Below are 22,756 nucleotides of genomic sequence, written 5' to 3' on the forward strand. Positions count from 1 at the left end.
GTTTTGTCAAATTATACTGATCACAAAACATTTATTTACTTTCTTTCGTTTTCCTCCGCCACTCATAAATACCCGTGTTCTCCTGCAGAAACCCCGAGGGACAACGGACAACAACACAATAAAAAGTCCGACGTGTTGTGTAAAAACGGCTATTTTTAGCACATTTTAAGTCCGACGTGTTGCTACCAGATGTATGGTGTGAGCTGAAACTGACTGCTACAAACGAAAAAGTCGCACAGTGCCTGCAGAATATATAGCAATACAGGCTAAAAAGCATTATCTTGTAGAGGCTCCGAGTTCCCTTGCAGAAGTGACATTTACAGGTGCTGCAGCACGGAGGACGTGGTGTGGTAGGCTAAATCCATGTTGTTACAGTATTTACACTGGACTACGTTTTCCGCCTTACGACATGAAAAATGGTTCCACAACTTTGACATTTTCTGTCTTTTTCTCACTCCACCGGGGTACAAGTTGTCCGCCATGGCTTAAGAGAAAGTTAAGTTATATTCGCTACTCGCGTGTGCATTCAGTCCAGTGGGCATGTGCGTCACTTATTTCGGTCCGGGTGAAACATGACCCCGTGCGTTTGCAAAGCCATGAATTAATTAAATATGAATTAAACGAATCCTCGAGGCAGAGAATTTGACTCGAGGATTTTTTGTACTCGAATTATTCGAGGTACTCGAGGAATCGTTTCAGCTCTAGTTCTGTTTCCTTGTGAAAATTGTTGCAAAGAGATATAATTAAACTTGATTAACACCAGAGCCAGGCGCACTGCGCCGTTATCTCCGTCACTGTAAATGAGGGAAAAACAAAATGATCGGATCCTTTTCTGACCTTCCCCACCTACAAAGTTTAATTACAACAATCAAATGTGACAGAGCCTGGATTTGTATTCTGAACAGTCTAAACATGTTTTAAAAAGAAACGTATGACAAAAGGGGCACCTGCTCAGTAAAACCACCAGCAGGGTGAAAAATATCAAAATATTGTCGGCAGAGACGGGCTACAACTTCTGGATCCACTTTATATAAATCGTTTTATTGATTATCTTCTTATGAAAGATAACTTTGACGTACACGAGTGACCGGTATCGGTTGCTGTCACCTGTTGTGAGCAGCACTCTGCTGTCTGAGGGTAGGCCCCGCCCACAACGCCGCAGCTGCTGTGGCTCCCAGTGTTTTCTTTACTGTGGGAAACGGGTAATAATGGCTCTTTGATGGGAACAGGTTGCCGACCCCTGGTCGATGTCTATGTGAGGACAATAAAGTTTTGAGGTTTTACAGTTACTTCTGGGGGCAGAGTTGCAATGACATGCACACTGCGTTGCCCTAGCACCAATTTAAACAGAAAAGGTGGACAGGGATACAGGGCCATCATTACCAGTAATCAAAGATGTACCCGTTACATTTAAATCGGATGTCTGGGCTAATTTCGGTTTTGGGATCCTGGATGTGAAAGAATCACTTAACACAGTATTTGTTTACTATTTTTAAGTTCAGTAATATTCTATCTTAAAGCTGCTCTACCGAAAACATTATTTCTTATATTATTTAAGTAATTATAGGCAGCACACTTAAAAAAATTATTGCTCACTATAGTGAATAGATGAATGTTCTGTTTTTCAGGGATTTCAAAATCAAAAAGAAATTGAAAACTATTCTACTGCTTTTATTAAGTAATGAAAATTTTTGTGTGAAGAATCGTGATGCATTTCAGACTCAAATCGAATCGTTAGGCAGATAATCGGAATCGGATCGAATCGTGAGGCAGGTAGAGATGCACACCACTAGTCCCAAATGGGAGAGGAAAGAAGATTGAGTCACACCCCGTAGCAAGTCCTGCAGGTGATCGTTGGGCCCTGGGCACCAGAGCGAGGTCCAGTCGGTTTCCCAAGTTACAGAGAGAGGTCCCCACTGGGATCAACCGTGCAGAGAAGTGACAGAACAGTGTGAATGCCAGTCCGTGCGTCAGACAGCAATTCAAACACATAATTAGGAAGATAACAGAGTTAGAAGACATCCAGGAGCAAGTCATTGGCTGAAAGTTGAGTGTGGGATCAGGAAATAGCTTGCACCGCATCCTGTCTAGTAGCATAAAATTACACTGTTGGTGAAGCACAAGTTTAGGCAGTGAAGGGACTTCTGTCTCGACCTCTGTGACATGACATTTTAGTGTCAATTTTGATGGAATTGACCGATGAGAAACCCAAGTTAAAGATAGAACCAATTGCACCTGTAGTGGAGAAGAGCTCTTGTAAGAAAAGTGTCTTCCTACAGTTGGCACCAGGAAGCTTCAAATTGGTTACAGTGAATTTCTGTAGCTGGAGTAACATGTAAGAGAGGTCTGCTTCAGAGTGCCACATCATAGTACAAGTCCAGTTGGTACCAGTGTCAGAAAGAGGCCCAAAGAAACTTAGTAGTGTCCAAACCATTTCAGGGTCAAATTTGACAAACACCTTCTGGGTAACCAGACGGTAGTTAGTCATCAACAGTCCTGTGCGCTCCTTAAGAGCGATCCCCGAAGGTCCAGGGTCATAGAGCCATTGAAGAGAAGGTTTAGCCACGTTACCTATCGCAAAGATACACGCAACCAACATCAGAAATGTAGTTAGTCCGGACACCTGGAATCCCGATCAACGTAGACCGGAGACTGGCGCAGGAGCAAACTGTGTAGAGCTCCTGGTTGGGTTTGACTTCTGAGGGCTCTGCTCTGGGATGGACTCCAGAGGGCTCTCAGTTGGCGTGCGAGTGCAGCCGGACAGAGCTGGGTCAGCCTGTAATGGTGCAGTGTTGGGGTGGCCCTCGACCCTACCCTTCGGTAGGTGTAGAGTACTCCACAGGGTGAGGTGTCTCAGGGAGCACCGAATGGATTAATTTGTTTTTGTGGCAACTCTGACTTTGTTCTCTGTGAGAAAATGGCTGTTACAAACTTGGGAGTTATTATAGACAGTGCATTGAAGTTTCACAGCCAGGTGAATAATGTTGTGAAGGACTGCTTCTTTCATTTTCATCGTATTGCTAAGATTAAACTTTTCTTGTCTAAGCAATCATTAGAAACTGTTGTTCATGCCTTTAATATCTCAAGGCTAGACTATTATAATTCAGTCTATGCTGGCATGCGTCAGAATGCCATTGCAAGGTTGCAGAGGGTACAGAATAGTGTGGCTCATTTATCAATGGGTACATCTAGGCGGGCTCATATTACCCCAGTCCTGGTGTCCCTCCACTGGCTTCCAGTACCGTTCAGAATACATTTAAAAATCTTACTCCTTGCCTATAAGGCCCTGAACAACATTGCTCTCACATATGTGAGCGATATGCTTGCTTATTATGTCCCCACTTGGTCACTCTGCTCATCTGACTAGAACTGACTGATCGTTCCTCGGGCGAAGCTCAAATCTCGAGGGCATCATGCGTTTTCCATTGTGGCTCTAACACTGTATGTTGCCCTGCCCTTGAATATTAGACAGGCTCCATCTCTATCTTCCTTTAAGTCATGCTTGAAAACATTACTTTTCTTTATCCTTTTATTGAGATGAACTTGCTCTTAACATTTTTATTGGTATGTCAGGTATTTATGTCCTATTTTAGTGTTTTTATCTTATTTTAGAGTTGTTGATTGTGTCATTATTTTATGTTGTGTTCGGCACTTTGGTCTCCCTGTCTGGTGTGTGAAAGTGCATTATAAATAAAGTGACTTGACACTTTGTTACTAAGAGAATCGATTCTGAATCGATTTGTCACACCGCGAATCGGAATATAATTGAACCATGATTTGTTGTAAGTTTCACATTTCTGGTAAATAAGCCAGAGACTAAAATACATTTTAAACAATAACGTGCTAACTGGCGCAAATGATGCTAATCGTTTATAGCCTGTTTACATTTAGGTTAGCTAAGTCTGGGCACAACTTCCTGCTCTCACTGAGCAGCAGCTCCTCTTCCAAGAGCGCTTACAGCAGATGGTCTGTCCTGCAGCTCCCATGGCTGGAGCGGGAGGTCTGAGCTGCAGTCAGAGAAGGTTTTCACCCAACTGCATCCAGTTACTATTGAATCTTGCAAGCAGAAAGCCACCGCTGGCTGATTCTACTGACCAGTCAGCGATTCTCACTAGTAGATAGACGGCCAATCAGTCGGTAGTGGGTGTGTTGGGTTGGCTAAAGCCGGGCGGACACTGTGTGACTTTTTCACTCATAGCACTCGGCTTCAGCTCAAACTGTTCAACTTCCTTGCAGGGCAATCAATCAATCAATCAATCAATCAATCAATCAATCAATCAAAGCTTTATTTATAAAGCGCCTTCCGCAACCCTGTCAGGAAGCCCAAAGCGCTGAACATGGTACAGTTGTAAGTAATTATACTGAATAAATCAACAATAAAAGAAATTCAAATTACAAAATACAAATTACAAAATACAAAATGGAAATAACAAGATAGATGAAACATTCCGGTAAAATACAAATGTGTGAAACACAATTGGATTGAGTGGATGGATTGAGTGTACCAATGAAAACTGTGGAATGGATTCAACATAATAGAGGGCCATAATCAAACATGTTCTGGAAACGCCAAGCGGAGGAGGTGTGTTTTTAGGTGATTCTTAAAGACTGGCAGAGAAGGGGACAGCCTAACTGAGGGTGGCAACTGGTTCCAGAGTAACGGTGCTAGGACTGAGAAAGCCCGGTCCCCACGGGTACGACACCTAGACCGAGGGACAGCGAGCAGGCCTTGGTCAGAGGAGCGCAGAGCGCGTGATGGGGAGTGTCTGTTCAGGAGAGTGGCCAGATAGGGGGGAGCACCACCCTGGAAGAAATGATGAACAAAGATGAGTATTTTGAATTGTGAGCGATAGGAAATCGGAAGCCAGTGCAGGGAGGCCAGGACTGGACTGATGTGGTGCCGTTTCCTGGTCCCAGTCAGGAACCTGGCAGCGCTGTTCTGCACAACCTGTAGGCGACGCAATGTTGACTGACACAACCCTGCGTAGAGAGAGTTGCAGTAGTCAAGCCGAGAAATTACAAAGGCATGAAGTACCCGCTCCAGGTGGGCTCTCGACAGCATATGCTTGATTTTAGCAAGGCGTCTCAGGTGAAAGAAACTGGACCGGATCACAGAATTGATCATCAAATTTAAGTCCTACATCAAGTTTCACCCCCAAACTGGTAACAACTGGTTTTGAGTATGGAGAAAGAGGGCCAAGATCAGCATAACGATCCACATTCCTGCTGTTGGGGTGAAAAACAATGAGCTCTGTCTTTCCCTCATTCAGATGTAGATAGTTGGACATTAGCCAAGACTTCACCTCATTAACACAGGAGACAAAGGACTGAATAGAGTGACCTTTCTCCTGACACAATGGAGAGTAAATCTGGCAATCGTCAGCATACAGATGGAATGATAGGCCATGTTTACGAAAGATTGACCCCAGAGGTAGCAGATAAATGGCAAACAAAAGAGGACCAAGGATCGATCCCTGCGGGACCCCCCACCGGAGCCCCTCCCAAGAAGAAAAAACATCACCCAGTTTAACACAGAATGTCCTGTTTTGGAGATACGATCTAAACCAGTCCAGAGCTGACCCTTTGATCCCAACCCATCGTTCCAAGCGATCAAGAAGAATCGCGTGGTCAACTGTGTCGAAGGCTGCTGTCAGGTCTAATAACAGAAGCAGCACAGATGTTCCCTGATCTAGTGATAGATAGATGTCATTTAGGACCCTCAGTAGAGCAGACTCTGTGCTATGGCCGGACCTGAACCCTGATTGGAAAACCTCAAACAGATCAGAGTCAGCTAAATGTGAGACCAGCTGCTGATAAACGACTTTCTCAAGCAGTTTAGATGTAAAGGGCAGAGTAGAGATGGGCCTGTAATTTTCTATCACAGAGACATCAGCACCAGGTTTCTTCAGGGTCGGCCGAATAACTGCTGCTTTCAAAGCAGCTGGGACCACACCTGTGCTGAGGCTCCCATTGATAATCTGACCAAGTGAAGGGCCAAGGCACGGAAAGGCAGCCTTCCAGAGACGAGGCGGTAGAACATCAAGTGGAGAGCCAGATGGCTTCTGCCTCGCAACAAGCTTACTCAGCTCAGAATATGAAACAATACTGAGGGAGCTCAGGGTGGGTGGTAATGGATGAACTGGAACAGGGTCAATAGAGTTACCAGAAATAGCTGCTCTAATGCCCGACACTTAATCAACAAAGAATTTGTGAAAAGCTTCAGAGTTTCCAGCAGCTGTAGGAGACATGGAGTTAGGCTCCTGATACACCAGAACTGAGTTTAGCGTTTTGAAGAGAATCTTAGGATTATTGGAGTTTGTCTCAATGATGTCTGCAAAATAGGCCATTCTGGCGGCCCTCACTGCATCCTGATAAGCAACCAGAGATGCTCTGAACAACTCACGCGAGACCTGTAGGCCATCCTTTTTCCACTTTCTCTCAGAGGATCTACACACCCGCCTACAAGCCCGTGTGACATCAGAGAGCCAAGGCTCCCTCCTAGGCCGAGACTTGCAAAGCTTGAGAGGGGCAACCACGTCCAGGACCTGATTACAAAGTACATCAGGGCAGATCTGAAGAGTCATGCGTTCACACTGCACGACCCAGTTCTCGGATGCGACCTGACTGCTCACACTGTACGTCTGGTAGCAACACGTCGGCCCTAAAAATATGCTAAAAATAGCAGTTTTTACTCAACACGTCAGACTTTTTTGTCTTGTTTTGCCTGTTGTCCTGCGGGAGTGCCGCAGGAGGACACACAGGGATTTAAGGGGGTTGGATGAGGATAACGAAATAAAGAAAGTAAATCTGTGTTTTGTGATCAGTTTAATTTGACATGAACACGACAAACACGCTTTCTTTGACAATCATTGTGAGTAAAAAAAACGTGTAGAAACAAAAACGAACAACGTGTGTTATTAGGGAAATGGCGAGCGGGCTCAGTGCCGCACACAGACAGCTGGTGTGATCAGCTCTGAAAAGCGTTGATCAGAATTTGCAGATCACGTTTATTTTTCACGGAGGTCGGCCAAGGATTCCTCTTCCGTCGGCATTCTAGGAATCGAAACTAGGAATCTAAATAAAAACCGTTGAGCGATTCCGGGAAAAATTAACAGTTGGAACCGGTTCCAATCGATGCTCGATGCCCAACCCTACCGAGCACTGACGGTTTTATTAACTGAATGTTAACGTGCCATTGCAGGGGCTGAAGGAAGAGGCCATCTCAGACTGCAGCAGAGGTGAGTTGTGACACATTGTTATCTGTTTGATTTAGCTCTCTGGTTGAACAACTCTCTTGTTTCCATAGCAATACATTTGGATCCAGACTACCTCCGGGCATTGTTGAGGAGGGCAGAGCTTTATGAGCAAACTGAGAAGTTAGAGGAAGCCCTGGAGGACTATAAGAAGGTTCTGGAAGGAGATCCGGGTCACAGTGGTGCCAGGAGAGCCTGTATGGTGTGTTTAATAGTTGTTGGCTGTCCAGTTCTTGCTAAAACTGAAAACATGGTTGTCTCATGTTGATAGATCCAGTCAGTTGCTGAATTGTAACTCGTCTCTACCTGTATCTGTCGCCCACCTCTCTTGTCTCTCAGAGGCTACCTCAGGAGATTCAGGAGAGAAACGAAAAGCTGAAGGAGGAGATGATCGGTATGTTCTGCACCTGAAACACTTACCTGATGTCTCACCTGTTCCCTGTAACTCACCTCATTGTCTCACCTATACAGATAAGCTGAAGGACCTTGGTAACATGGTCCTGCGACCATTTGGACTTTCCACCAACAACTTTCAGGTGAACCAGGATACAGCCAGTGGCTCCTATTCCATCAACTTTGTACAGAACCCAAACAACAACAGATGATGTTGTTACGACCTTGCAGAACAGATCGTAAACAACAAAGAAGTCCTGGATTGAAATCTTTCCCTGAAACCAGATACTGACACCCAGAACTTCTGCCGTAGTTGTGCTGACCTGTTACTGGCTGGTTGTTTAGTATTAGTTCATGACTAGTTAAACTGGTTTATTTGGTTTACAGGCATCAACATTCAGTCAAATTCTGTTCTTGATGAATGTCTGTTCCTTCAGCTCTCCAACAGGTCTGGGTTGAATTAAAATGGGTGACAATTAAATGTTTCTCTTGGTTCTTCCTAGCACCCCAGAATGATGAATGTATGTTTTGGTTTTTGGTCTATAACGTGTTCTGAAAACAGCTCCAGTTAGGGTTTAAAAACATAAAAATATTCAACTTAAGGCAAACATGGCAATTTTTTTTATATATATATGTGTGTGTAAAATTTTTCTTAGTGTGTAATGTGAGAGCTAATTGTGTGTTTGTGACTTAAGCCCGGATCACCATCTTAGCCCAGGGGTCCCCAATCCTGGTCCTGGAGGGCCGGTATCCAGCAGGTTTTGTGGTTTTTCTGCTCCAACAGTCTTGATTCAGTGGTTGAAACACCTGTGCAGCATCTCATCAGGCTCTTCAGAAGCCTGTTGAAAGCTGCTGATTTAAATCAGTTGTGTTGAAACAGAGTTCAAACTAAAACATGCAGGATACCGGCCCTCCAGGACCAGGAACCCCTGTCTTAGCCAAATCCCTCATTGGGAGCATAATCGTCTAACAAGATGGTGAACTTGAGGGTGATTTGCAAATCTGTGGTCGTCCAGTCAGGCCAGCTCTGCAACAGCTTTCTGAGCTGTCCCATGACCCAAATCAGCCTCTGGCAGTCCACAAGCATGCTTGAAAACCTAATAATAATAATAATAATACATTTTATTTCAAAGTGCCTTTCAGGACACCCAAGGTCACTTTACAGAAAACACGTAATAAAATACAATAAAACAATAATAAAACCCAAACAAGAAAAAACAAAGAGAGAAACAGTTCAATAAAATCAGAGGTTGTAAGCAGATTTAAACATGTGTGTTTTGAGTTTTGATTGGAAAAGGGTAAAACTGTCGATGTTCCTGATGTCTGGGGGAAGTGAGTTCCAGAGACGGGGAGCAGAGCGGCTGAAAGCTCTGCTCCCCATGGTAGCGAGACGGGCAGAAGGAACCGCAAGATGGATGGAAGAAGAAGATCTGAGTGAACGGGATGGGGTGTGAATACTTATAAGGTCTGAGATATATGGAGGAGAGAGGTTGTGGATAGCTTTGAAGGTATGGAGGAGAATTTTGAAGATGGACCTGAATTTAACTGGGAGCCAGTGAAGCTGCTGGAGAACCGGCGTGATGTGGTGAAAGGAAGGGGTTCTGGTGATAATACGGGCTGCTGAATTCTGGACCATTTGCAGTTTAAGTAGGAGTTTGTTGGGGAGACCATAAAGAAGTGAATTGCAATAGTCGATACGGGAGGTGACTAGGCTGTGGACGAGAAAGGCGGCAGTGTGAGGGGTCAGTGAGGGACGGAGACGGTTTATGGAATGTAGATGGAAGTATGCTGACCGAATTAAGTTATTAATGTGAGCTTGAAAAGAAAGTGAGCTGTCAAGAATGACACCCAGACTCTTGACGTGAGGGGAGGGGGAGACTATGGCGCTGTCAATAGTTAAAGAAAAGCTGTCAGATGTTGAGAGGGTGGAGTTAGTGCCAACTAGAAGAAGTTCAGTTTTATTGCCGTTGAGTTTGAGGAAATTAGAGGTGAACCATGATTTGATTTCAGAGAGGCAGAGTGTAAGGGAGGATGGTGGGAGAGTTGAGTTGGGCTTACTGGAAATGTAGAGCTGGGTGTCATCTGCAAAGCAGTGAAACTGGATATTGAATTTGCGGAAGATTTTGCCGATAGGGAGGAGGTATACTATGAAGAGGAGGGGCCCCAGGACAGAGCCCTGGGGCACACCTGACTTGACTGGGGAGGGTTCTGAGGTAAAGGATTTTAACTGGATGAACTGAGTGCGGCCAGTAAGGTAAGATTGAAACCAGCTGAGGGGGGTGTGAGTGATGCCTAAGGAAGAGAGTCTATTGAGGAGGATGGGATGAGAAATGGTGTCAAAGGCCGCACTCAGATCGAGGAGAATAAGAATAGAGATTAAACCAGAATCAGCAGCAATGAGTAGGTCGTTAGTGATCTGACTCCTGTCTGCAACCGACCAATGAAAACACACATCTGGGACGCCGCAGCAGCAAGACTCCGCCTCTCTGAGCTTCGGATTCAATTTATGTTTAGAATGCGGATTATAAACTACACCAGTTTTTATTTCAGTTAATAGCCCAAGTTAAACCAGAGTTGTACTAAATTACTTAAACTACGATTTTAGACCATCAGATAAATTGTGAAAACCGTGATTCTGTGATCTGTGAGAGCTGAGAGGAGAGGAGCTCACGAACATAAAAAATAAAACACAAACACATGAGATCCCTTTGCTGTTGGTGGAAATCTCACATATTCAGCCGATAATGGTTCAGTAGCGTTTAGCTGCAGAGGGACAGAGGAACAGCGGGTGTGAGCTGTCACGGAGCGGAGCTTCAGAGCAGTGAGACAGAATTCACAGCAAGTTTAGATGTTGCAGCGATCTGTGACAGATTGTTACTTCTCTGTAGTTTAGTGGCTTCGTGTGTATGAAGGAGGAGAAGGATGAATGACCAGCAGACAGATCAGCTGTCTAGCTGGAAGACGGGAAAAGGAGACCCACAGTCTGATTCTGATGCCAAAGTGAGGGTTTTAAAAACTAAACTTCCTCTTTGAGGAAGATGAGTTGGGTCATGAACTGACACTAAAACTAAGTTTTTATCTTTTCAGCTTAGTTTTGGTTAGCGGTCTGCTTAGTGACGTGACAGTGGTCTGCTAAGCTGTGGTGGCCTCATGGGGAGGGCCATCGGCTTGAACACTGCTTCTAACCACTTAACCTTCCCATTGTTTTCATGGGTGACCCCGCCAGGAAAGTTCACCATTGAGCAGGATTGATGGTTTATCTCTAGAGGTCCACATGGCAGGGGTGAGGAGTGAGCATCTTGTAGCCTCTTTTTCCTATTTGTAGTGGAGATGAGTGGTACCCGGTGGGGTCTTCTGCTGCTGTAGCCCATCCACCTCAAGGTTGTGCGTGTTGAGGCTTCACAAATGCTTTACTGCATTCCTCTGTTGTAACGAGTGGTTATTTCAGTCAAAGTTGCTCTTCTGTCAGCTTGAATCAGTCGGCCCGTTCTCCTGTGACCTCTAGCATCAACAAGGCATTTTGGCCCACAGGACTGCTGCATACTGGATGTTTTTCCCTTTTCACACAATTCTTTGTAAACCCTAGAAATGGTTGTGGGTGAAAATCCCAGTAACTGAGCAGATTGTGAAATACTCAGACCGGCCCGTCTGGCACCAACAACCACGCCACGCTCAGAATAGCTTAAATCACCTTTCTTTCCCATTCTGACTTTCAGTTTGGAGTTCAGGAGATGGTCTCGACCAGGACCACACCCCTAAAAGCATTGAAGCAACTGCCATGTGATTGCTTGATTATTGATAATTGCATTAAGGAGAAGTTGAACAGGTGTTCCTAATAATCCTTTAGGTGAGTGTATGACACCCTACCATGTCCCAGAAACCTCCACCAGTGGTTCTGGGCCGAGAACATGTTCCCTTTGCGACAACAGTAATGCAAGCCTCAAGCATATCCTTTCGAGTTGCAAGACTGCATTGTCCCAAGATTAGGTGTTGAGGAAGCTGGCCGAGTTTGTGGAGACACACAGGAAGCTAACAGCAGACCTTCTGCTCCAGTGTGACGGCCAGTCCTGTTCGCAAGGGCCGGAGAGAAGATCAAACAATGTTGTCAGAGAACACCATCAAAAGTTCTCTCACCTGGTAGTGAGTGGGAATTGAGGGTCGACCTGGGGAAGCAGCTCCAATTCCCCAGAGAGATCGTAAAGACGTCCCTCCGGCCAGATCTGATCTTTTGGTCAAGGCCAAGTAAGATCATCTTGTCGGTGAAGCTCACAGTCCTGTAGGAAGAGAGCATGGAGGCTGCCAGTGAGCGTAAGCGTTTCAAGTATGCAGACTTAGTGGAGGAATGCAGGAAGGCTGGCTGGAAAACCATCATCCCCCCAGGTAAAGTAGGATGCAGGGGCTTTGTAGGGTCTACAACTGTTCACCTGCTCCGGGACGTGGAATGCACAGGAGCAGGGTACTGAAGCCACAAAGGAGTTGGCAGAGGAGGCAGAAAGGGGTAGCTTTTGGCGGTGGATAAGGAGGAAGGACAGGGGTTGGGGGAACAAACATTGAGGGCATCAACGGGGCTGACAGGGAGAGACCCCCGCCATCGCTTCGCCACAAGGAGATGTACTGGGGTTAAAGGAGCGAAACATCTATGATTGGTGGTCCCCAGCTGATGACCCGTTTATGCCCGGAGAGGATTGTAGAGGGGTATAAGTGCACAAAGGCACTAGCGGAGGTGCGTCGGGCAGTAATGTCCAGCAAGTAGAGCACCAACCTGTAATATTCATAATTATTAAATCACTTTAGATAGAACATTTATTGTAGATAACCGAATGTGATTGTAAACAACCTGTAGATAGAAAGAAATCATTTTATGAAAGGAATTAAGAATCATTTTATTAAGGGTCCTCTGCTTGGGACCTTGGAGGTGCAGCTCCAGAGAGGGTGTTTAGACTTTATTTTCCAGATGGTGCCGCTGCTGGACACAACTCTCTGTTGACCTCCGACATTGCTGTGAACAACATACTGTACCTTATCGGACTTTTTGGACATTTCCAACTTTACATAGGTATTGATAGTGTGTTAAAAAAATGACTGAGAAAAGTTTCTTCTGACTAAAATGTTTTATTTTGTAATTATGTTGATTATTTCTTTTTTATTTTAGTCTTTAAAATGCCATAACCTGTCAATAAAGGTATATTTCTGACTGCCTGCTGACATAATTTGTATTAAAAACTTAAAATATGAAATTGTTTGTTACTCAGTACTCACGTAGCCTTTTTACCAAATACTTATTTACTCATACTTGAATATTTGTTTGGACGGCTACTTTTTAATTTTACTTGAGTAAAAATATGTTTTCGTGATTTGGTGCTATATAAATGAATTGAATCCTACTAGGATGGTGAGTAACAAATGATCATAGATGCTGAGTTAATTTGTTATCCACCTTGTGGATAAAAAGGACAAGGGTGAAAACTTCCCTTGCAGGAATAAACTTTTGAAGGAGGAAAGGGATCGGTATTTTCAGAAACTGAAACCCTAACCCAGCGTAGCACTACTCCATCCCACTTGTAATCAAGTAAAAGTAGAGTAACCATCCAGAAACATGAGTCCACTAACACAGGCGCTGCGCCGGGTTTTATTTTCTAGATGAGCCTTAATTACATAAGTTATTAATATAAGTTACAAGCAGGTACAGAAATAACACCTACATCAGAGATTAGCTAGACAGGTGTTTTCATTTTGACCGACAGTTTAAAAAAACAGTCCTGATTGTTTTGTACTTTTCATTTCTCAAATAGTAATTTGTTAAAAATTTTCATTTTTCATTAATATTTAGCTCCTCCTTTAACCGTCACCTAATCGTGGTGGAGGAGTTTGAGTGCCCTAATGATCCTAAGAGCTATGTTGTCTGGGGCACTTTGTGCCCGTGGTAGGGTCTCCCATGACAAATTGGTCTTAGGTGAAGGGTGAGACAAAGAATGGTTCAGAGGATCTTTCATGGATGAACTATCAAGGAGTCGGAGTACCTGGCCCAGAGGGTTACCGGGGTCCCATCCTGGAGCCAGGCCTGGGGTTGGGGCCTGTGAGCGAGCTCCTGGTGGTCGGGCTTTCGCCCATGGTGCCCGGCCGGGCCCAGCCTGAACCGGATACATGGGCTCATCCAACTGTGGACCCACCACCTGCAGGAGGAACATGAAGGGTCCGGTGCAGTGTGGATCGGGTGGCAGACCGAGGGGGAGCCTTGGCGGTCCGATCCCTGGACAAGGAAACTGGTTTTTGGGACATGGAACGTCACCTCGCTGGCGGGGAAGGAGCAGGAGCTTGTGGCAGAGGTTGAGCGGTACCGGCTAGATATAGTCGGACTCACCTTGACACATAGCATTGGCTCTTGAACCCAAGTCCTTGCGAGGGGTTGGACACTCTCCTTTGCTGGAGTTGCTCCGGGTGAGAGGCGGAGGGCTGGGGTTGGCTTTTTGTTAGCCCCAAGACGCTCTGCCTGTGTGTTGGGGTTTACGCCGCGGGACGAGAGGGTAGCTTCCCTGTGCCTTCGGGTCGGGGAATGGGTCCTGACATTTGTTTGTGCTTATGGGCCAAATATCAGTTCAGAGTACCCACCCTTTTTGGAGTCCCTGGGACGAGTGCTAGATAGTGCTCCATCAGGGGACTCCATTGTCCTGCTGGGGGACTTCAATGCTCACGTGGGCAATGACAGCTTGACCTGGAGGGGTGTGATTGGGAGGAACGGCCCGCCTGATCTGAACTCGAGTGGTGTTTCTTTATTGGACTTCTGTGCAAGCCGCAGTTTGGCCATAACGAACACCATGTTCGAACGTAAGGATGCCCATCGGTACACTTGGTACCAGGGCAGCCTAGGTCGCAGGTCGATGATAGACTTTATAGTCGTATCATCTGATCTGCGGCCGTATGTTTTGGACACCCGAGTGAAGAGAGGAGCGGAGCTGTCAACTGATCACCACCTGGTGGTGAGTTGGATCAGATGGCAAGGGAAGATGCCACATAGACCTGGCAGACCCAAACGCATAGTGAAGGTCTGCTGGAAACGCCTGGCAGAAGAACCTGTCAAGACGGTCTTCAGCTCCCACCTCCGGCAGAGCTTTGACCGCGTCCCGAGAGCAGTGGGGGACATTGACTCCGAGTAGGCCTTGTTCCACTCTGCGATTGTTGAGGCGGCTGTTGCTAGCTGTGGTCGCAAGGTGGCCGGTGCCAGTCGTGGTGGCAATCCCCATACCCGCTGGTGGACACCAGAGTTTTGGGGAGCCGTCAGGCTGAAGAAGGAGGCCTACAGGGCGTGGCTGGTCTGTGGGTCTCTGGAGGCAGCAGACAGGTAGCGGATAGCCAAGCGGGGTGCAGCAGTGGCAGTTGCCGAGGCAAAATCTTGATCGGGTCCAAAGAGGTTCTGGCAAACTTTCTGGAGCCTCAGGAGAGGAAGGCAGCAACTCGCTCACACTGTTTACAGTGGAGATGGGGAGCTGCTGACGTCAACTGGGGCTATAGTCGGACAGTGGAAGTAATACTTAAAAGGCCTCCTCAATCCCACCTACTTGCATTCCGAGGAGGAACCAGAGCCGGGAGACCTGGGGATGGACTGTCCAATCTTGGGGGCAGAAGTTGCTGAGGTAGTCAAACAACTACACAGCGGTGGAGCACCGGGGGCAGATGAGATTCGTCCTGGGTATCTCAAGGCTATGGATGTTGTAGGGCTGTCGTGGTTGACACGTCTCTGCAACATTGCGTGGTCATCGGGGACAGTTCCAGTTCGGAAGTTGTTTTAAGTGTTGCTATTTGTCTTAAATGTTCACAATGAGGATATATTAATCCTTTTTGCAATATTTGCGATTGAAAGATGTTTTGTGGTAAGAACTGGCTTTCTTTATGTTACAGCCTTGACACTAAAAAATAAACAAACAATGTAAAATGGCGCCCTGTATTGAATGTAAAGTGAAATGTTGTATAAATGGAAATAAACAATTCTCCAGCGGTTTGATTTTTTTCCCCTTCCTTTCTTTAGTGCACTTGACATGGAGCCAGTTAACTAGTTTGGGGCACATTTTTACTTGAAAAATAGTATTTAAACTGATCAAGCTTTGGCTTTACGATGACACTGTGTAAGTTGCTATACATTACGTTGCTCTATTTAAAAGTAAGATAAAAGCACTTCAGCACATAAAATTAAGATTGTCACTTGCCAAATAGAGACTACACCCTCCTGTTTACCTATAAGAAACGCCTCAAAATATCTTTAAATTCTTTATTGATGATTTAATTGTAGACAACTAAAATGGCATTTTACTTGCCAAAAAGTGATTGAATCGCTCAGATTTTCATGGAGGCTAAAATTGACCAAATAAGGGTTTTATGTATTATCTGTTGATGTTATAGTACTCATACTGCCTACTACATCATCAAAAACACCCAAAAAAAGGCAAAAAAAAAAAAAAAGAAAAGATTATTTCCCTTGCCAAAAAGTGATCACAGTGTCCTGGTCACGTGTAAAGGGTAAAATTTACCTAAATATTACTTTATTTATTGTCTCTTGATGTTATTAGTGCCATCACGGGATGCTGGGTTTCTTCCTCATTCATAAACACCTCAAAAATGGCAACAAATGATCATTTCCCTTGCCAAAAATTGATCACAGTGTCCTGGTCACCTTCTGAGCTTCTTTCAGACATTAGGAGAGCTGTTTTTGTGGTAGCAGTCTCTCCTCCATGCTGGTCTGTTTGCTGCTGGGTGTTTTTGGTTTATTTAAACTTGGTAACTTGAACTTAACTTTGGTAAAGCTACTGTTAGCATTTTCGCTAACAGCTTCTTGCGTTTGGATAAGCTGTTATGTTTTGGTTTAGAGTTCATCGTTTTTGTGGTGCAATAGAAAAATAATCGCTAGATTAATCATCTAGTCATTAGAATGGTCGACTATTCGATAAAATAATTGTCAGAATAATCATTTTAAAAATAATCATTTACCCCTAACCCTACTTTTTAGAATACCAGGATAGGAAGGATGGTGTAGGTTTACGTTTATTAGATTGATACTTAAATATTACCAATAAGAAAGTGTACGTTGGTGTGTGACAGAAACAGTGTAAGGCTTAATGTCTTTTCCGAAAAAAAAAAAAACAGGTGATGGGCCGGTCTCCAGTCAAAATGCCCGGGCTGAATTTTTGTCCCAGTCCATCCCTGCTTGTTGCTATGAGCATAGGCGTCATTTTAACCGGGGACGCCGGGGACATGTCCCCGGCAAAATTTGTGATAGGCAGCTGTGTCCCCCCCACTTTCAAAACAGCCTGCTGATGAGGATTTTTGTTTTACCAGCTCAGATCTCATGGGGGGATTCAACACCCACACTTTTCCAGCTGTTTTGCTCACCTCCACACCAGTCTGGTGTCTTTACGTCGCACTCACTCCGTTTGCCTCATCTCCTTCTTCACCTCCCGCTTCTGACAGCCGATGTCGGGTTTCCAGGAGAGGGAGGGACGGAAGAGCTCGACTGAATTCATAATTTTACATCTTGACATTAGCTGTACAAAGTTTGAGTTTGATAAAGTGAAGAACAACCACTTGCAGAGGTTTATGATAGGCGCGGCACCAGGTTTTCATTTTTGGGTGGGCCACGGTAATTTTGGACGGACCTTAATAAGCAGTGACTTAAGTGAAGCAGGCAGGTCGCGCTAGAAAATTTTGTTTAAAAAGACGTCATAAATGTTTTCCCCCGTCATTTTAATTTCTAAAATATGAAGTAAAAACTCACAATTTAATTTTCATTAATTTGTCATTAATATGTAGTCTACACCCGTGCGTTAAGTGGACCATCTTCCAGTAAAAGCAAAGCATCCAGCCCATCTCTCCAAATGCGTAAAATGTGCATCAGCCGCTAGTTAGGCGCGCCGCGCGCACCATCAGCTACGTCAGCCCAGACAAGAGCAGAGCAAATAGAGAAAGAATAGAGGATCATTGTGTCTGGATGTGGATGGAGATTACATTTTACAGCAGCCTGATCATCATTTAAATACGTAAACTATCACCTGTCTTCTAGTCCATGCTATCAGCATTATTTTAATTGGTGTGTGTGTGTGTGTGTGTTTGTGTGTGTTTTCCACTTCAAACACGGGTCTAACCAACCAGACCAGCGTGTCCAGTAACATATTAATGTTACAATTAAACAGTTTCACTTCATGTAGGCTAGGAACATTTCACCTGCCGTGGCCCGACCGCTTCTGCTCCACATAAACTTTGTGCGTGATCAAATGTCTCTACAGGTGCTTTCTGAGCTGAAGAGGCTATTCTGCCTCAGACTGGATGCGTCATCGTCTCCATATTAGAGACCAAGCCCTATTCAGCCAAAGTTTCATAATTTCATAAAAAGAACATTTTTCCAAGTGACACATCCCTCAGAGAGACCGGGTTTCCAGAACGCTTCAGTGGAAATCTTATCGCATGCACCGTGGTTCTGCGCTGCGCTGCGAACCCCTCTACAGATCTTCAGCCCACTGTCCACCGTGGGTGCTCTGAGCCGCGCTGAACACAGTGTCCAGTATAAAGCTCTGATGTTTGTTTACAAGCACAGAGAGCCGCATCAGATGGATGGAAGAGCCGCATGCGGCTCCAGAGCCGCGGGTTGCCGACCCCTGTGCTAGCCTACTTTATTGTCCCTAGCAATTTTTAAACCCCATTCAAGTGTATGCTTATTGTCCCCAGCAATTCTGACAACAAACTGACGCCCTTGGCTATGAGTAATAAGACAAAAAAAGCCACGCCAAAATAAGTTTAGGAAGCCCACTAAGAATCGGAATAAAAGCATTTAAAATAAATACCATACACAGTTGAGGAAACGTTGGTTTAAGTACCTGATATGAAGCGGTCGCTGCATAAGCGAAAACCTTTACTCTCGGGATCCCACGGCTTCATTTTAGCCCGGTCACTAGCGCGTTTTACTACAATGATCCAATGTTTGCGGCGTTCCGGATCTTGGGGAATCCTGTAGATGGCTCATTCCTCATGTCGTCCGTGTATGTTCTGCATCCTGGGGCACAACAGGAATCTACCATATTTCCCGTTTGATTGAGTTTTCTGACAATAGCAAATAGTCCAGCCGCCGGCTTCTGCATGCCAATATGGCGCCGTTTCGATTTGAACTGTTGCATGCCGGGAGAAGTGACGTCAACTCCGACGGAGCTACATGAGTCTAGTCGCAGCCCTTAAGCCAATGGCCCCACTGGTTCTGTTAGGACTAAGAGCCATCGGAGGCGAACAGTGGAGTCGCTCCACTAATATACCCACAGGGGTGCCCACCATTGGTGGGCGTACATTTAAGCTCTTCATGATTGGCTGATGCTGAGATCATCCTTCCAATAGCTGCTAGCTTAAGGGCTGCGACTAGACTCATAGAATCTGGGGTTACAATACGTAACCAACGTTCTCTTGTTGGCTCTTCCTTCTTCCATCTCAGGAACGTTGCTAAGCTGAGTCCCATTCTGTCCCGCTCTGAACTTGAGACAGTTCTCCACACCTTCATCTCCTCACGCTTAGACTACTGTAACTCTCTTTTCACGTGTCTTAGCAGAACCTCCCTGAACCGTCTACAGGTGGTTCAGAACGCCTGTGCTCGACTTCTGACCAAGTCCTCCAAACACACCCACATCACCCCGCTTCTCCTCCAGCTTCACTGGCTGCCAGTCAACTTCAGGGTTCATTTCAAGATCCTGGTTCTGGTCTATAGGGCCTTACATGGACAAGCACCATCTTACATTGGTGATCTTCTCTGTCCCTACACCCCCTGAGGTCCAGTGACCAAAGCCTACTGGTTGTGCAGCACCAGCTAAAGACCAAAGGTGACAGATCATCTGCTACGCTGGTCCCCAGAGATCAGTGGACTCCTTTAAACTCACCTGTTCAGGCTTTGGTGGGACCTTCATCATCACCCTATCCTTGTTCTGCCTTTCCCAGGATCCACTGTAAGAACGTTTTGTTGGAGCAGGTGTGGGCAAAGCTCAATGCTCCAAGTTCACTGTAACGGAGCCAGCTGACACTGAAGGATACACTAAAAAACAGAGAAATTTCCTACGACCAGCAAAACGATCACAGCCAAGATGTATTACAATGGATAACTTTCTGTGGTTGCATAATGTTCAGTGTACTTTCTGAATGAGTGAGTTTTTGAAGGATAAATTAGAAGAACTAATCCAAAAAGAAGGAAATAGTTTAAAACACTTCACACTCTACACAATTCTTATTTTAATGCATTGCTGAAGGAGCTGGCGATCTCTTAATTTTGATCTCTTTGTAGTCCTCATAGGCATGAAATAATTCTTGCTCCATCTGGGAGATGAATGAGGTACTGACCTTATCTTTCATTCTCATTTATCTAGCATTGATTAGCAGGGTCTGCCTGTGAACACACTTGAGCCTCCCCAACCACTCCTTGCTCGACTCCTCTCAATATCAAGCAGGGATTTATTAGCAAAGCCTCGATGTTCTAAACTCATTTAGTGAAACAGCCCCCTTCGTTCCTAAACTAGACCTGGAGCAGCTCTTGGGCTGTGCTACCATGGTGATTAACTGGTCCCAGCAGACTACAACACTGATGGATCAGCCATAATGTTCTCACACAAATACAAGAAACAAGGCGGCGCTTCTAACATTTATTATGAAGAGGTGAGATAGAATCGGGAAGTGTGAGGATCACTGTGCTCTCCTGGATAGCAGCATCTCTCTGATGTTGTCCTCAGCATCTTTGACGCTGCGCTCCAGGTACACCTTCTTCTGCTGCAACACACACATATGGCTCTGTCAGGAGTTTTTACACAGATCCACCTCTTCTGATCTTCACTTATTAAAGCGAGACTTGCAACTTTTATTATACTCTTAAACTATTTGCTTGAGCTAGTATGTGCTAAAATGACCCTACAGGGTTAATGAAAGGCCACCCAGCAAATCGCCCCCTGTGGCCAGGATATTCCACCTGAGCTGCCATACGTGGCGCTGCAGTCTGCCGCCAGCACGTTTTAGATCGTGAACACAGCTGATTTGTTTAATTTAGTGATGAATCACTCCTGTAGACACTAATGAAGACCGGGAGACATTTCAGCAGTTAGATTAGGGTGTTAAAAAGCCAACGGCACAGCGAGGAGATAGGTTTTGGTTTCTGTGCTACAAACAAACACTAGGGGAGCTAAAAACAAGCCTAAACTGTTTAGCTTCCCTTTACTATTCTACAGCTCTGGAGGACTCGTCCTGTTGAGGAGCAATAAATGAGGAAATAAAGACGCTTATTTCTAAAAATGATTCCTCCTGTACATGTTGATGAGGTGGGCGTGGCTACCACGGGCATAAACGTAAAACAGAATTTATCACGTTTCACCCAAGCTGCAGCTCAGATTCCGGTTCTATTGTTGACCGTGCACCTTCTCATCCCTCCAGAAGCCAGTTGTCAATAGCCTGGGGGTGAGACTTGACTGTTCTAAGACTGGACTCTCATGTACACTCAGTGGTTCGGTCTTGCTTTTTTCAGTTACGTCGCCTTACTGAACTCAAGCCTATTCTTTCCAGAACTCACTTGGAGCGTGTTCTCCATGCGTTTGTGATCTCTAGGCTTAACTATTGTAAATCCATCTCGGCTGGGTTGGGTCAGACTATTGTGCATCGCCTGCATGTAGTCCACAACAGTACAGCTAGGTTTTTGACTGGAACTAGGAAAAGGGACCACATTTCTCCCGTGCTGACCTCCCTTCACTGGTTCCCACAGTTTAAAATTCTGCTTTTTGTGTTTAAGTCTTTCCAAGGCAGTGCCCCCACCTACTTGGCAGAGCTCTTAATATAGCATGTTCCCTCAAGGTCATTACGGTCGGCTGACCAGAAATTGCTTATCGTCTCTCGCACCCGATTTAAGACTCGTGGTGATCAGGCTTTTCAAGTCCTGGCACCCTCGCTCTGGAACCAGCTCCCACCCACAAACAGTCCCCATCACTGGCAGTCTTTAAGAGCAGGTTGGACTCATTTTTATAGGACGGCTGTCTCCTAAAGCTTTTGGTTTCAGGTTTTTATTTTTGATTTCTTTTAACTACTTAATTTTAATTTTCTTTTATCTAAATTCAATCTCATTAGCGTTTTATTGTTCTCAGAAATGTCTTTTTGATTTAGTGTTTTTATGACGTTTATCTTTTCCTGTTCAGCGCCTTGGGCCCCCCTTTGAGGGTCAATCAATCAGGTTTTATTTATAAAGCGCTTTCCAAGCAAAGTGCGACTCAAAGTACTTTACAGGATTAAAGTGACCCCAAATTCCCATAACAGTTTAAAAGCATTAACCGTCTCTCACACACACAGTCAGTTATCAGAGTGTGTATCCACTCCTGGTTATAGATCCGTCCTCCCTCCACCTGCAGGTTTTATAGAATGCTGCTGCCGTCTCAGAGTTTCAGTGGTGAACACCTGCAGCTTCTCAATACCATTCTTAGGGTGGAATTTAGGAGAGTTTCTATGAATGTTTGATGAACTAGGCCCTGGACTTCACCTCCAGCTCTTTGATCTTGTCATCCACAGTTTTTTGTTTGTCCATCAGTAGGTTGTTGATTTCCTCCTTTGACTGAAGAATGAACCTGAAACACAACAGAGTCAGATGACATCACCTGCGATGTCACAGTGATGCCACCTGTACGGTGAACTGACTCACATCCGGCCGATCCCCTCATAGAGTCGCGTGTTATCAGGTAGCTTGGCGATCTCAGCGTGCGTGAGCTTAGCATGTTTCTGAGCGCGTGTTAGCTGATCGATCTGCAAGTCAGCCAGCTTCACCTTCTGCTGAGTATCAATCATCTTCACCTGCAGCTCAGAGAAGGCCTGTGAAAACAGGAAGTCAGCTTTCTTTATACAGCGTATTTCACACCATTAGCAAGAATAACACAAACATTAAAATAACGTGACAGCACAACTAAAATTCACTAATTTAGACCAAATTAAATACACCAATTAATTTTAGATTGAAGAATTAAAAAAAATAAACCAAGGCTGAGCAGTTACTGTGCAGAGGGTGCGGCATTAGAGACATTAGTTCAATGGCTGATGAATACATCAATTTGTGGCGTTGAAGGCATTTAATGCCT

At 45.1% G+C, this 22,756-nt stretch overlaps 2 protein-coding genes across 3 annotated transcripts in view; one reads left to right on the top strand and one right to left on the bottom strand.

Moving 5' to 3' along the window:
• Window positions 1-8,127, top strand: part of ttc1 (tetratricopeptide repeat domain 1) — a 35,647-nt gene extending 27,520 nt beyond the window's left edge. The window contains exons 6-9 of the mRNA XM_015976885.3: window positions 7,202-7,238; window positions 7,307-7,455; window positions 7,593-7,647; window positions 7,725-8,127. Coding sequence (XP_015832371.3) covers window positions 7,202-7,238; window positions 7,307-7,455; window positions 7,593-7,647; window positions 7,725-7,858 — 375 coding nt within the window. The 3' untranslated portion in view covers window positions 7,859-8,127. The remainder of the gene's footprint in view (window positions 1-7,201; window positions 7,239-7,306; window positions 7,456-7,592; window positions 7,648-7,724) is intronic.
• Window positions 8,128-20,285: 12,158 nt separating this feature from the next.
• Window positions 20,286-22,756, bottom strand: part of pfdn1 (prefoldin subunit 1) — a 12,384-nt gene continuing 9,913 nt past the window's right edge. The window contains exons 2-4 of one of the 2 annotated variants that reach the window (XM_015976888.3): window positions 22,327-22,493; window positions 22,168-22,252; window positions 20,286-20,423 (exon numbers count right to left, since the gene is read on the bottom strand). In XM_015976888.3, coding sequence (XP_015832374.1) covers window positions 20,340-20,423; window positions 22,168-22,252; window positions 22,327-22,493 — 336 coding nt within the window. In that variant the 3' untranslated portion in view covers window positions 20,286-20,339. Of the gene's footprint in view, window positions 20,424-22,167; window positions 22,253-22,326; window positions 22,494-22,756 lie in introns of those variants that run through there. The other variant, XR_011521757.1, reaches the window with a different exon arrangement.

The sequence above is a fragment of the Nothobranchius furzeri genome, chromosome 10 (genome assembly GCF_043380555.1).
Source record: "Nothobranchius furzeri strain GRZ-AD chromosome 10, NfurGRZ-RIMD1, whole genome shotgun sequence".
Classification (NCBI taxonomy): domain Eukaryota; kingdom Metazoa; phylum Chordata; class Actinopteri; order Cyprinodontiformes; family Nothobranchiidae; genus Nothobranchius; species Nothobranchius furzeri.